We start from the raw sequence: 15,585 nt of genomic DNA, 5'->3' as shown, positions 1-15,585 counted from the left end.
AACAGAAGCTGTATTTGAAAGGTGATTACATATCTCAGAGTTCCTTCCACAGTTCTTTCTTAAATCTGGAAAAAGGGGAGTTTGGGGAATATAACCCATGCATATTCACATATGTAGATCTTTCTAGGTCAAGGTCCCTTGTTTGCTCAGCTGCAAATAAACCAGGGGCTGGTTCAAAGCACAACTGTAACCCTGCCTAATATATTTTGAGGCTCTCTTTCAGCACATAAGCCAGCCTGATACTGGGTTATATAGTTGGGGTGCAAGCCCTGCTGGTACATAAGTTGTCCCTCCTCACTCTGCTGCTTACCATGTGTAAGATCACTGACCCCAGATTCCATCTGCAGTGTTTGTATTAATCCACTCCCAGATTCTTACAGCTATCAGGTAAACAGTCACGGGAACTCAACTGCAAACAGGACACTACTCAACCCCCTACACCTTGTTTATCTGTTTTCCTTTGTTATCTATCTCCACTTTAGAACTCCATGAAACAGAGGCTCTCTCTTGTTCACCACCATGTTTCTAGCACAGAGCAGACACAAAATAAACATTTGTTAATAAATGAATGGGGATAAAAATGTGAATAAGACAATACTCTTTTATCAAGTTTACAATTTAGCAAAAAACATAACATAATGAATGCCACATTATAATTTGACCTACTTTGTGTTTTTAATTCCATTCCATAATGTACAGTATATTCAGTACCTGCTAAAATGAGGTTAAATAGACTATAGGAGGCCAGCAAATCCTCATGAGCATTAAATATTTATTTCCTAAGTGAATACTATTTGCAGTTTGGCATAAATTTCAGCAAATGATGTACACAACCTCTAGTGGTGTGTTTTTATCAGTGGCAATTGAAATATTTCTGCACTAATGTTAACTCACACCTAGAATACTTAAAACTATTTAGTCCACGGTGCTATAAAACTATAAATTGACAGAAACAGTATCTCTTTATTTGCTCAACATTCAGAGTATTTTTACTAACAAATAACAGTATAACAGCAGGTAGCAGACATTCTATTAGATGTTTCTCCAAAATACTCAGGTTTTCTGTCACCTGGCAATTTACTCAACACCATGCTTCCACCTCCAAAAGATTCCCAAGCCTTTTCCCATCCCGCTTAAATGTAAAACAATTTAGTTTACCATAACTGATAAGAATAAATGAATGGATACATGCAAAATCACTACTCTTAAATGGATAAATTATAGAAATTCATGAAAAGACTTAGAAAATATTTTGGCCGCATATGTAAGATAAGAGTTAAATAATATTGTTGGCATTTAGTGGGTAGAATAAAAGATACAAATCAGATGATTCTGATAAAAAAATAAAAAAGAGCCCGGCTGGCATGGCTCAGTGGTTGAGCATCAACCTATGAACCAGGAGGTCACAGTTCGATTCCTGGTCAGGGCATATGCCAGGGTTGCAGACTTGATCCCCAGTGTGGAATGTGCAGGAGGTAGCCGATGGATGATTCTCTCTCATCACTGATGTTTCTATCTCTCTCCCTCTCCCTTCCTCTCTGAAATCAATAAAATATTTATAAATAAATGAATAAAATAAAAAATGAAGCATTATTGATGTAGAAGCTACTGACACCGTAACCAATTGATACTTAAAAAATACCAAAATTATGCCCTGACCCGGTGGCTCAGTTGGTTAGAGCATCATCCCCAATATGCCAAGGTTGTGGGTTTGATCCCCGGTCAGGGCACATACAAAAATCAATCAATGAATGCATAAATGGTCTAGACTGTTCACAAATATCTAGATTAGAGACAAATGAACCAATTGATGTTTCTCTCTCTCGATTCCTCTCTCTCTAAAATCAATAAATTTAAAAAATACAAAAATTAGAAGAGCCATAAGACTAATGACTTTGAAAGTGACATTACCATCACTCAGTCCTATCTCCTTTCCACCAAAATTAATGTCCACCAAAATAAAAATGACACTGGGATATGCTTCCCTATGTTGTCCACAGTAATAAATCACATTTTCCTGTCTGTATCTTAAATAGGCAAGAAGAACCTCCAGGAAGATGGATTCTACATTTAGAATAAATGAAGTAAAATTTCTTAACATGGTTTACAATGAGATAACTTAAAGCTCTTGAGCTCCCTCTGTAGTATGCATTGGCAAGTTCACTTCAGTTTTTCGCTAAATTCATTATTTATAAGGTAGCTATGATTTCAGTGCATATCTGGGAAGAAAATTCTAGAACCTATTCTGTCTCAATATTATGATTATCATACATAGAACACTCCCAGTTCTGCAGAATAAATGCTAATGACCCAATAAATAATAGCAGGTTGAGAGAGAACCAAGATGGTGGCATAAGTAAACGTCTATACTCGCCGCCTCCCACAATCACATCAAAATTACAACTAAAATACAGAACCACCATCATTCCAAACCACCTGAAAGCTGGCTGAATGGAAGTCCTACAACTAGAGAAGTAAAGAGGAAAGCACATTGAGACTGGTAGGAGGGGCAGAGCCTCGGAACGGGCTGGTCCCACACCCATGTGTACCATTTTTTAATTGGGAGGGAGATCGTCCCTGTGGAGGCTGGGAAGCAAGGAGTCCCAGCTCCACACCACCTTAGCCCAGGGTTCCAGAGCTGGGAGGAGAAGTCTACAGGCTGTAAAAACCAGCGGAGATTGTGGCTAAGAAACACGAAGGCTGCTGGAGACCCAGCTGTTCCTTTTAAAGGGCCAGCGCACAAACTTATTCGGACTGGATACCTGAGCTCCAGCACCGGGTGGCTCTGGGGGACCCAGACACATACGGGGAGCAACTGGATTGTCTGGCATCAGGGCAGAAACTCGGGGGTGGCTTTCTTGCAGACAGGGATGTTCGCAGGGGTCACTGTTCCTATGCTCCTCCCCCGTTGCAGGGCTGACTGGCAGCCATAGCTAAGTCTCAATCAGCCTGGAGTACACTATTTGCTCCACCTGAGGATTCCCTGAGACCCTGCCCCATCCAATTTGCAGCCCTGCCCAAGCTGTTTGCAGCAGCTTTTCCATATGAATGGCCTGTCCTGGCTCAGGCTTTGCTAAAATCAATCAAACAAGCTGCAGCTGGTAATAGCATGCCCCAAACCTATCAATAAAAGGCCCAAGACCAGGCACTAGTACCAACCTGCCTAGCTTTAAGCCGGGCCTCACCTCCTACAAAGCAGCTCTCCCACTACAGTCACAGATGGTCTTCACAACCAATTGGCCTGGAGGCCAACTCCTCCCAGAGACGCCAACAGCAATCAAGCTTCAACTACAAGACTGTGCACACAGCCCACACAGGAGCACACCTAGAGTGCCCAACTCAGGTGACTGAGGAGGCTGAGCCACTGGGCCCTACAGGACACCTATTACAGAAGGCCACTCTACCAATTCCAGGAGACATAGTAGTTCTATCTAATACATAGAAACAAACACAGGGAAGCTGCCAAAATGCGGCGACAAAGAAATGTCACAAATGAAAGAAATGGAAGCAAGCAAACTACTAGATACAGAGTTCAAAACCATGGTTATAAGGTTACTCAAGGATCTTCATGAAACTTTCAAGGATCTTAGTGAGAATGTCAAAGATATGAAAAAGGTCCAGTTAAACATACACTAACGGAAATAACAATTTACAGAGATTCAACAGTAGAGAAGATTCCAAGAATCAAATCAACAGACCTAGTTAGTGCTACCAAAGACACTAGGCCCAAATGCCCTACCTCCCAGTGTAGCTCGGGCCTACCAGCCTACCCAGGCAAAATGGGAGACAACATAGTGAGGACCACAGAAATCCATTATTTATCCACCTTAAGAGTAAAGAATTTGCTCTAATGTATATTGAGAACTACAAGCAGAACTAAATATTAATACTGCTGCTTGGGGAATCTGCTCATAGTTAACATATAAATAGTATTTCTAACATGATTGAAAAAGCTGTTAATGATGTTCTAGTGAAAGAAATTAATATCCGATCTACATAGAATCTACATAGCACAAAAATTCAATCCATCACTATTACTGAATTCTAAATTATGAGGTCTGGATTCATATGTTTTTTATCTATATCTGGTAACTTAAGGTCCTGATTTTATTGTATCTAAGCACCATTTTTCATTTTTGCTAGTTCCCTGGTGGTCTAGTACAGTGGTCGGCAAACTGGCCCCTTAAGTATGGCTCTTCCACAAAATATCACGTGCGGGCGCGCACATACAGTGCGATTGAAACTTCGTGGCCCATGCCACGGGGCCAAAGAGCCGCATGTGGCTCACGAGCTGCGGTTTGCCAACCACTGGTCTAGTGCAGTGGTCGGCAAACTCATTAGTCAACAGAACCAAATATCCACAGTACAACAATTGAAATTGCTGTTGAGAGCCAAATTTTTTAAACTTAAACTATATAGGTAGGTACATTGTTATTAATTTAATTAGGGTACTCCTAAGGCTTAGGAAGAGCAACACTCAAGGGGCCAAAAAGCCACATGTGGCTCGCGAGCCTCAGTTTGCCGACCACGGGTCTAGTGGATTCAGCACTTTCACTTGTTGTACCCAAATATGACTTTACACTTGCTCCAATAAATTTTTGTGAAACTATTTTTACAATTTATTGAGATTATTTTAAGCTTTATACTGGTCTCCCAATAATAAACTGTCCTGCACATACAATGAACATCCTATAAAAATAATTTATCAGGTGTTGAAATTGGCAATGGAAAAGCAGTTAAGACCTTAAAATAGTTATACACTTAAAATATAAAGGAATGTATTTTCAGTTTTGTTTTGCTTTGAAAGGCTAAACTATAACTGACAAGAAAAACCAGATACCTCATCAGTAAGATGCCATAAAGCATCAAATAAAATTTTTAGAAATTTGCCGCTGTATATAAATTTTAAGTTAATTATTACATACTCTAAGTTAATTGTGAGACAAATTGAAAGTTTGTTGAAAATTCCCAAATAAAAAATAAAGGTTTTGCAAAGCATTCTATTTTCTTAAAACTCACTTGGTCAAACGATCCCTATAATCAAGTATCTCAAAAAGCATTTAATTGGGGCTTATCTATAACGTAACTTTTTAATTGCTACAAAATCAGGAGGTAAAAAAACTTTTCTATACAAACAATCCAATACAACCTGGTGAAGTCTTGGGAATATAAGGAGATATGAAAGACAGGTACCTCGTAGTTTGAGAGAAAATCTAGTAATTCTGATTGAGATGGGATGTACAGAAGTGGTTTCATCACCCGGCGGACAAACTTCTCAATGTAAACAGCACTCATGGGGCCTTTGTATTCGATTGGTCCAAAACTAGTACCAAAAAAATAAAAAATAAAAACAATACACCATGCATTAAACCTGTAATGTGTAACTGAAATCATCAACATAAAATGAAAATGTCCTGCTTTAGGATCCTGACTGGTTCACAGTTAAGCAGCCTTCTTTGTCTCAGGAGGCAACTGGAGAGCCAATTAAGAAGCATTTATGTGAGGAAAGATACAGCAGCCATTACAAGTAATCTCTGAAAAACGAATTAATTCCCGCAATATTTCCTTAAAAAACAAATAGAAAGGCAACCTTGGAAACTGGCCAAAAGCTAAAGGATTCCAGGATCTGAACCACACAATTCAATGTAGAGGGGCAGGCTTTCCAGACAGAGCACAGTAAAGAATTATAAAAATGTCATGGTCATAATAATATAATATTTGATTACAGAAATTAACACAAATATATAATGTGATAAGATAAACACAATTCTTCAGTGTGCACTGCAGAATGATGCAAAGAAATATTAGCATGAAAAAGTAAAAATAGCATTCTACGTGCACAACTGGGAGACAGTTAAGAATTCTATAATTCAAGACTTATTACAACTAATTTATTAATTTTAACAATTAGTTTAAAAAATCACCATCAGCCCTACCCAGTATGGCTGTGTATAGAGCATTGGCCTGTAGACCAAAGGGTGCTGGGTTCGATTCCGGTCAAGGGCATGTAACTTGGTTGCAGCCTCCTCCCCAGCCTGGGTTCTGGTGAGGGCTCATGCAGGAGGCAACCAATTGATGTGTTTCTCTCACATTGATGTTTCTCTCTGTCTTTCCCTCTCTCTTCTGCTCTCCCTAAAATTCAATGGAAAAATATCCTCAGGTGAGGATTAACAAAAAAAATAAAAATTAAAAATAAAACAAAAATAAAAATTACCACCATCAACAACTCCAGCAATCATGAACAATTTTTAAAGGCCTGGCTGGTATAGCTCAGTGGTTGAGCATCGACCTATGAACCAGGAGATCACAGTTCGATACCCAGTCAGGGCACATGCCTGGATCATGGACTCGATCCCCAGTGCGGGGTGTGCAGGAGGCAGCCAATCAATGATTCTCTCTCATCATTGATATTTCTCTCTCTCTCTCTCCCTCTCTGAAATCAATCAAAATATATTTTTAAAAAACAAAAAATAACTTTTAAAGGAAGAAATAAAAAATCATCTGATAACTTATTTTATTCAGCAAAAAGGAGGCAACCAATCTGGAAACCTCATCTATTCAAGCAAACAGACTCTGCTGAATTTTCCTGGCATGATGTTATAGGGTTCCAGTGACTTGTAATGAGAAGATCCCAGAATGCAGGATGGGGGACATGTTTTAGCAACATGCTATAGTCATTGCTGTAGGACAAGCTGACCTAGGGCTGCTGAACTTTATATAGTGTTCTGAGAAACTACTGCCTCAGAGCCTTTATAACTAGTATTAATACAAGCCAAAAAAGTGGAATCTGCTCCCTTTGGCCGCACATATACTTTTAAAAAAAGTGGAATCTAGTTTCACAAAACAGAAGTCTATTAATTTCTTTAAGCAGCTACAACTAGGTAAGTCATACAAACACAACACACACAACAGTCTATCCAGTGATGAGACAGACTCAAGGATGACATTTGCAAGCACATGAACCAAAAAAATCTCAAGACTACCAAATACTAAGAGAGTTTAATTAAAGGAACACATTCATTCATATGTGTTTCATGTAAAATAGAGGGCTTGAAGATTCTTAAACAGAATATGAAAAGGCTACCTTTCAGATATTTCTGTGCCTTAGCACTTTCTTCTGTTTTTGAGACATTGGGAATGACTTACCAAGTGAAAATTTAACAGATAAAGATGAGGGGCAAGCACTTCAAGATGAGTACTAACCTCAAAGTCCTCATCTATATAATGAGAGGAGTGGACTAGATTTTTCTAAAGTTCGTTCCATGCCTTTTCAATCTTTCTATAAAACTAAGAAAACAAGCAGCGTAAGACAACATTGCACACTCCACATAAACCAAAATGACATTTTGTATTCTATTCAAGGGAATTCTAATTTTAATCAAGTTAAGTCCACCTCTGGGCAACTGGCTTGGTTATATATCATTGCAAGTCTTTTACTCCCTGCTAGGCATCTGTGTCCTATTTCCTATTTCCAAGAAAAGAAACGCAGGGACCTTCATGAGGCAAGCTCATTATCCATTTGACAGAGCACAGAGTTTTAGAACCTTCAAGCATAGCACCTTATACTTACCTTAAAAAAAAAAAAAGAAAAAAGAAAAAAGAGCCCTAGCTCAAGCATGTCAAACTCAAAGGCTAACACAAGCCAAATAAACAAGGCTTAAGTTTATATGGGCCACAAAAAAACAAGTTTCAATTTTCATAGAAACGTAGGTTTATTTTGATAGAGACATGCTGAATACAAAGGGCTAAAATAAATGAGTAATTGTTAACATAAAATAATAGAACATTTTAATAAAAATTAGTATTTTTCTTGAACATTAACTTACCAGACACTGAATAACTGCACAAATTAATAAGCATAATGCAAATAAACCTATTTTTCTTGTTCTTCGAAAGCAAAATATTTCCTGTTGTGCACACCAAACAAGTCGGTACAAGACTAATGACATGGCAATTGGCTGCTAAAATATTCGCTGTGAGTATTAGTGGAGAGAAATGGTGCATGATTGTAGATATCAGTCACTAGCGAACACTGTAGTTCGTTATTAATAATTATGTATAGCAGAATATTGTAAAAATTAAGTTACGACACTTTTGTTAAAACGTTTCTTACATACCATTATATTGGCTGGGCCGCAAACATATTCATTGTGGGCCGCATGCGAAACGTAAGTGTGCCCTAGCTGGTTTGGCTCAGTGGGTAGAGCATCAGCCTGTGGACTGAAGGGTCCTGGGTTTGATTCTGGTCAAGGGCACATGCCCAGGTTGCGGGCTCAATCCCCAGTGTGGAGCTTGTAGGAGGCAGCCAATCAATGATTCTCTCTCATCATTGATGTTTCTATCTTTCTCTCCCTCTCTTTTCCTCTCTGAAATCAATAAAAATATATTAAAAAAAAAAAAAAAAGAAGGAACTATGAGAAAGTTCCTCTGAGAAAGTATTCATATACAGTGGGGCCTTGACTTACGAGTTTAATTCCTTCGGAGACCGAGCTCGTTAAGGAGCTCGTTAACTCAAATTACTCTATCAACTCAATGCAAAAAATCAGCTGAGAGACAGCTGGTATCTCAAAAAACTCGTTAGTCGGGACACTCGTAAGTCAAGGCCTCACTGTATCTAGAGGAAAATTTGAAGTTGAAGATGGGGTAGGAAAGTATGTTTTTGCCCAAATACTATTTATTAGCTCCCGAGAAGTAAAATTATGTGCCACACAACATTTTATGTTAAAGTCATGGAAGTGTAATGGAGTATGACAGATAATCCACAAATGGTAATTTATTGATGTTTGTTATAAATCCCCATTGATTAAGGTCCAAGAAGTTTGGAGGGAGGGAAAAAATAAAATCTAAAAAGTAAAGCTCTTACTAATCTCATCTTTTTTACCCATTTTACCATCATTAACAAACTTTAAGACAACTACATTGAACAAAGTCCAGAATCCATCAAATGTCTTCAAAATCCTTTAAGTAAAATTTTAGACATTACTTAACACCCATAGCAATGGTCAGGCAGTACTCCAAAATCAAGCACCAATATTTTTCTGCAGCAAAATGAATAAACTGGCACCTTAAGTGAGATAAAGACTATAGGCAGCCTCTTATTATTTTAGGCCAGATGAATGTATTTGGGGACAAAATTTATAAAGTCTTTAGGTTTCCAGAGCTCTTTGGATTTCAGAATTATGGATACAAAACTATGTACTTGTAGTAATTTTCTTCCCAGTTGAAAAGATGGGAAGATACCCTCTTGATTATGCTATCCTGTCAAGTAACAGGATAAAGACTTCTATGTATTTTTATACCACAAAACACTTTTAGAATATTTGAAATGTATAGCCACACAATGGAGTAACTGGTACTATTAAAAACAATGCTTTAGAATATATGTAATGACATGAAAAGTAAGAAAAACCAGTTTAGTCCATCTGTGTGGCTCAGTGGTTGAGCGTGAACCAGAAGGTCACAGTTTGATTCCGTCAGGGCACATGCCCAGGTTCCAGGTTCAATTACCAGTAGGGGGCGTAAAGGAGGGAGCCAACCAATGATTCTCTCTCATCATTGATGTTTCTATCGCTCTCCCCCTCTCCCTTCCTCTCTGAAATCAATAAAAAATATATTGAAAAAGAAAAAGTTTAGGAAAGAATATTACTATAGGGTAATGTTTTTTTTTATTTTTAAAGGAGAGGGTGTATTTGTAATAATAAAAGGGTAATACACTATTAGACCAGACGTCATTCCAGATGAAGCCAGGGCTGGAGGGAAGGCAGCTGGGTCCTGGGTGCTGGAGGGAAGCTGGTGCTGGCAGCCGGGGGAAGGAAGACCTACTCTTGCATGAATTTTTATGCATCAGGTCTCGTGTGTGTGTGTGTGTGTGTGTGTGTGTGTGTGTACAGAATATAAATCAAAACACTTAATGATTACATATGGCTGATAAAATAATCCAGATCCTTTTTTTATTTCTGCTTACACGTGTTTTCTTAATCTATCTAATATTTTAAATGAAAAAAAATCACTTCAAAATTGATAAACTTAGTTGGAATTAGTAACATTACTTAAAATGTCTTACCTCCGATGATACAGATATATTACAGGAAAATAAAAGAAATGCTTCTGTTTTCTGCATTTCCCCTGGTTCCACCAACAGTTAATTGCCACAAACAACACCTGCAGAGTCAAAAAAGGTTTCAAATGACTATGAATAACAACTGAAAAACTACGAAGACTTAAAAGATAAACTTGTAGATATGAACTATTCCTCTCTGAAACAGAAAGTGTAAAAAAATTGTTTCAAGAGTTCAAAGAAGGTCATCACTGACTGCTACAAAAAAAAAAAAAAAAAAAAAAAAAAAGACTCTTATCTATAGTGTCTAGCTAGGACTAAATAATTTGGAGTCTGACCCAAGAGGAAAATGATTTCCTTTGAATTCTAAAGTGAATGAGCATCAGAGCTTTTCCTAAGCATGGTTAACATGAAAACTTGGTAAAAAGATATGTCTTTTGATAGTCAAACTGAGTATCTGAGAATGAAAAAATATACAAATCAAACATCACAAATTTCAAAAGACCATTTTAAATGATTACATTAAAAACTAATAAAAAAACAGATGATTAAAGCTATTTTCTAAAATATAGTACTGAATAGCAAAAATATGGATTAAGTACATATTTATAGATGGATGTACTTAAGAAGTGTCCCTATGTCTGCAATTTACTTTGAAATGTACCAAAAATAAGATGGATTAATAATTAAATTGGAGCAAAGTTTTTCAAGTTTGGCAGAATTGAAATTTTGGAATTAAACTGTTGTGAGGCTTTTTTCCCTTGTTGCTATGTGTGTTTTTGTTGTGGGGGCTGTCCTACAACAAAAGTAAACATAGGATGGTAGAGTGTTTAGCAGTATCCCTAGTCTTTTACCCACTCGATGCCACTAGCGCTCCCCTCTCAAGTACCAAAAAAACCTCTCTGTACATCGCCAAAGGTCCCCTGGCGGGGGGGCGGGGGGCGGGGGCAAACTGCCGCTAGTTGAGAACCACTGATTAGAGGGATAAGATAAGTAAATACATAATAAAATGTTAACAGTAGAATTTAAGTGGTAGGTATACAGAAAATTCCTTCACCTCTGCTATATGTTTAAAAACTTACAACACTGAAAAAATATGAAGACTATAAAAAGTCACTTTTAGATGCCTTATACTTACTAGATAGCAATATTGCTCAAACTTAGTGGAAGCTCTTTATAGCTCTTTTTGGAGTCTATGTATGAGAAAGAAAAGCAAAAATATCTTTACTTAAGGTTGACATCTCATTTTTTTACCCAAATATAAGGCAGAATTTACCATGGTCCCTCATTTTACTAAGCAATGTGGCTCAAAAGATTTTTGCCTGTTTCTGAAAATAAGCCTGTTCCTTTTCCCTACTGAGAACTTGGAAAGGAGCTACGAAAATTTGGCGGGGGAAAAAGCAGTGCCGGTCAGTTGTTTATGGCACTATGACCTCAATCATTTGTCCTGTGATGTTTAACAAACTGTTGTGCCCTCTAAGTCTGAGGTCTTGCCTCAGAAGAACAGGAACACCAGCATCAGCTTATAGAACTGTTGTGAGGAACAGCATAGGGCAGTGATGGTGAACCTTTTGAGCTCGGCGTGTCAGCATTTTGAAAAACCCTAACTTAACTCTGGTGTCGTGTCACATATAGAAATTTTTTGATATTTGTAACCATAGTAAAACAAAGATTTATATTTTTGATATTTATTTTATATATTTAAATGCCATTTAACAAAGAAAAATCAACCCAAAAAATGAGTTCACGTGTCACCTCTGACACGCATGTCATAGGTTCGCCATCACTGGCATAGGGCCAGGCACTCCCAAATACTATTCCTATGTAACCACTCTAAAGGGCATATTACTTAAGTTGACAATAAGATAATAAGTGATTGATACCCTAATATATAATATATTACAACCAATCTCCCAAACCAAAACCAAATGAAATAAATTCATCTAAATACTAATAAATGTTTCATTGCTAAAAATTAAATGAGATGAATGTCACATCATGTTATCACCAATGACTTCACAATAAGTATTCTCTACTTATTCTCTAAATTCAGAAAATTTGGGGAATGATTGGCAAAGTGGTGATTTCCTTTATGCTAATATACTACTTGCCTCGAGTGCTCCATTACACTTCCTATTTCCTCCCTGGAAGTATCTGCCAGTGTGGTTACTATTTGCCATTTGAAAGGGGGAGAGGGTGTAAAGGAAAGACAGGAATAGATCAAATCCATTGACCCACAGTTGGAACACAAAATCATACCCCACCCCAAAGAATCAGTGTTAAGGGAATGAAGAGTTATATTTAAACAGTAATTGATACTACATTCGGGGATATATAATGGTTTAAAATGCTTACTAGGCTGAGTAGGAAGCCTAGTCACCATTTAAAACATTGGTTCTAAGAAAAACCAACTGAGAGATCCAAATGAACTTCTGAAACTCAGCTGCCTGCTTAAGTAACATCAGATCAGTAGGTCCCAGCAGCAGCCTCTTAGAAGTCTGTGGATGCTTTTTAGCGACTTGCAATAACTGGGGAAAGGAGGGAGGGGGCAGTGGGGACAGGGAGGCTACAAGGCATGTGGTGGGTGGTGGGCAGGGACTGTGGTAGATACCCTGCAATGCTCAAAATTGCTCTGCAAGGGAAGATTCATCCCAGAGCAGTTTTAAATGCCCTGCCCAACACTGATGTTGAGGAAAACCCATTTGTTATTATTAGAGCCCAGAACCTAATTCCATTTTATATGTGAAACCAAAACATGGTTTTTGTATACACTGAATTTCTCAGGAAGGCAACTTCTGTGTCAACTGAGGGCAAAAAGTACTTTGTTTGGTTTAAAACTTTACCAAGAGCTGTTCATTGTTTAGAAAAATCAAATCACCGAGTGCAATGCCCCCATGGTATCTAAGTCCAACACATACCTTTATCAATCTACATTTGTAACTGTTCCATCCACAGTAACTCTACATAAAGGTACAAGGACCTATTTTGTCCAAGCATTTACAAACTGAAATACATATGATTTAATTATACATTACTTTGCTCCCTTCTACCTTTAAGTTATAAATGGTGCATTAGATGAACTATTTTGAAATTTTATGTGTAGGAAGGTTGTCTTATCTATGAATTCATTTTCAAGGCATAAAAAGGAATAAATATAAAATACTTGTTTTATAAAAAGCAATCGGGATCCACCTGGTTGAAAACCACTGTCACAGATAACTCAAATATTTGCCTATATATCACTCTTATCTATCATAAAGGTTCATTCATTTATTAAATATCTGTTAAATACAGTTCTGGTCCAAGTATGGGTATTTAAAAAGTCAGTCGGCTACACTGTAGTCATGATGCATAAATTTCTCCTAAATAAAATACCTAACTAGCAAATATCAAAGAGATAATCAACTAGGACTTTCAGTTCCCCACCTACTTCAGCATGAAAACTAAATAGCATGGCACCTGGGAATGAGCACTGGCTTAGTCACAGGATGCAGAATCTGTTCCCCATCCTGCTGCTAACCAATTAGGATCATCACAATCAGAAATCTTTTGTTTCTTTATACAAGACTTTAGAATTTTAAAAGTGCTCCTGGTATTCACCTTGGCAAAATCAGCCAGCTGGTAAGATGTCTCTATAGGGACCATCTGCTCTGCAGCAGAACTGACAGTCATTTGATTCTTAGGCCGAATGTCAGCATTACCTGGTCTGAAAGCTGACTCGCTGCTTGCTCAACTTCTGCCCTGGCAGCGATGGACTGTCCACACCATGGGGCGTAGAAGAACAGCAGCACCACCTCTGAGTGCCGGCGAACAACCTCTGCGTAGTCCAGTTGACCCTGGAAGAGGTCAAGAACCGGAGATCTCGAGGAGAAAAAGCTGACAGGTGGCTTTGCTGGTATTATCACATCTTTTGCTCGACTAAAAAAGAGCAAACACAAATAAGATCACTGAGTTTATTTTCTTCCAACAACAGCTTCATGTGGAAGGAGAATGAAACTTAAATATTCTGCGATAAGGCAATATGTGGCTGAGAAAATGAAAGGCATGAAATATATGCTGAAAATTATTCTATAATATTGTCTTCCCACAGGTGGAGTGGGAGGGCAGTGGAGAGCAGAGAATAATGTCTTTGAGTAATCCACATTCTTGCCTCCACACCCAAGATTCATCTCATCTCTCCACAGTCTTGTTCTCCACAGGAGCCACTGATGTCCAGGACTACAGAGCCACCAGGTAAGCTTGCTCAGAATTAAGGGGAGGGAGCACATGTGGCTACTGCTAATAAGATTTCTATAGGAGCCCTAGTTGGTTTGGCTCGGCTCAGTGAATAGAGGTCGGCCTGCGGACTGAAGGGTCCCGGGTTCGATTCCGGTCAAGGGCACGTACCTCGGTTGCGGGCTCGATCCCCAGCAGGGGGTGTGCAGGAGGCAGCCAATCAATGATTCTCTCTCATCATTGATGTTTCTATCTCCCTCTCCCTCTCCTTTCCTCTCTAAAATCAATAAAAATATTTTTTTTAAAAGAACATTCCTTTAAAAAAAAAAAAAGATTTCTATAGGAAATGCTTACAATCAACTCAACTTTGAGAAAACTTAAAAGTGTATTAGCTGGAGTTGGCCTGCACTTATCCAGGGCATTCAGGCAAAAGTAATAACCCAAAAGAAGGCAGAAAAGGATCAAGAAAAAGACAAAAACCAGAAGGTACAAATGAAAAACAAATAGCCAGAAGGTAGACTTAAACCCAACCATATCAACAATTACATTAAATATAAAAGGACTAAACCATCCAATTAAGAGGAAAAGATTGCCAGACTGGATAAAGAAGCTATCTAAAAGAGACACATTTTAAACATCAAGACATAAATAGGATGAAAGTTTAAGGATGGGGGAAAAACAGTCCATCTAAATAGTAAGCATAAGAAAGCTGGAGTAGCCCTAACCGGTTTGGCTCAGTGGATAGAGCTTCGGCCTGCGGACTGAAGGGTCCCAGGTTCGATTCCAGTCAAGGGCATGTACCTTGGTTGCGGGCACATCCCCAGTAGGAGGTGTGCAGGAGGCAGCTGATCAATGTTTCTCTCCCATCAATATTTCTAACTCTCTATCCCTCTCCCTTCCTCTCTGTAAAAAATCAATAAAATATTTAAAAAAAAAAAAAAAAAAAAGAAAGCTGGAGTAACTAATTAGGTGAAAGGATAAACAAACGGGGGTATACTCTTACAATTAAATGATATGTACTATATATAACTGGATGAGTCTCAAAATAATGATAATGAATGAAAGAAGTCAGACACTAAAGAATACATATAGGCTAGGCAAAAGTAGCTTTACAGTTGTGACTACATCACTTTATTCTTATATTATTATTATACTAGAGGCCTGGTGCACAAAATTCATGCACGGGGGGTAAGGGGGGTCTCTTAGCCCGGCCTGCACCCTCTCCAATCCGGGACCCCTCGGGGGATGTCTGACTGCCTCTCACAATCCGGGACCGCTAGCTCCTAACCGCTCACCTGCCTGCCTGCCTGATC

At 38.3% G+C, this 15,585-nt stretch overlaps 1 protein-coding gene across 4 annotated transcripts in view; it reads right to left on the bottom strand.

The window, feature by feature from the left end:
- Nucleotides 1–13,996, bottom strand: part of TXNDC11 (thioredoxin domain containing 11) — a 59,546-nt gene extending 45,550 nt beyond the window's left edge. Inside the window, exons 1-3 of one of the 4 annotated variants that reach the window (XM_014544181.1) lie at nucleotides 13,759–13,996; nucleotides 10,064–10,161; nucleotides 5,194–5,323 (exon numbers count right to left, since the gene is read on the bottom strand). In XM_014544181.1, coding sequence (XP_014399667.1) covers nucleotides 5,194–5,295 — 102 coding nt within the window. In that variant the 5' untranslated portion in view covers nucleotides 5,296–5,323; nucleotides 10,064–10,161; nucleotides 13,759–13,996. Of the gene's footprint in view, nucleotides 1–5,193; nucleotides 5,324–7,203; nucleotides 7,288–10,063; nucleotides 10,162–13,758 lie in introns of those variants that run through there. The other 3 variants (XM_014544175.1, XM_014544177.1, XM_014544176.1) reach the window with 3 other exon arrangements.
- Between the last annotated feature and the right edge of the window lie 1,589 nt (nucleotides 13,997–15,585).

Source organism: Myotis brandtii, unplaced genomic scaffold (assembly GCF_000412655.1).
Source record: "Myotis brandtii unplaced genomic scaffold, ASM41265v1 scaffold355, whole genome shotgun sequence".
In the NCBI taxonomy this organism is placed as follows: domain Eukaryota; kingdom Metazoa; phylum Chordata; class Mammalia; order Chiroptera; family Vespertilionidae; genus Myotis; species Myotis brandtii.
Note: the sequence above shows the minus strand (reverse complement) of the source record. Positions and strands in the feature narration are given on the sequence as shown.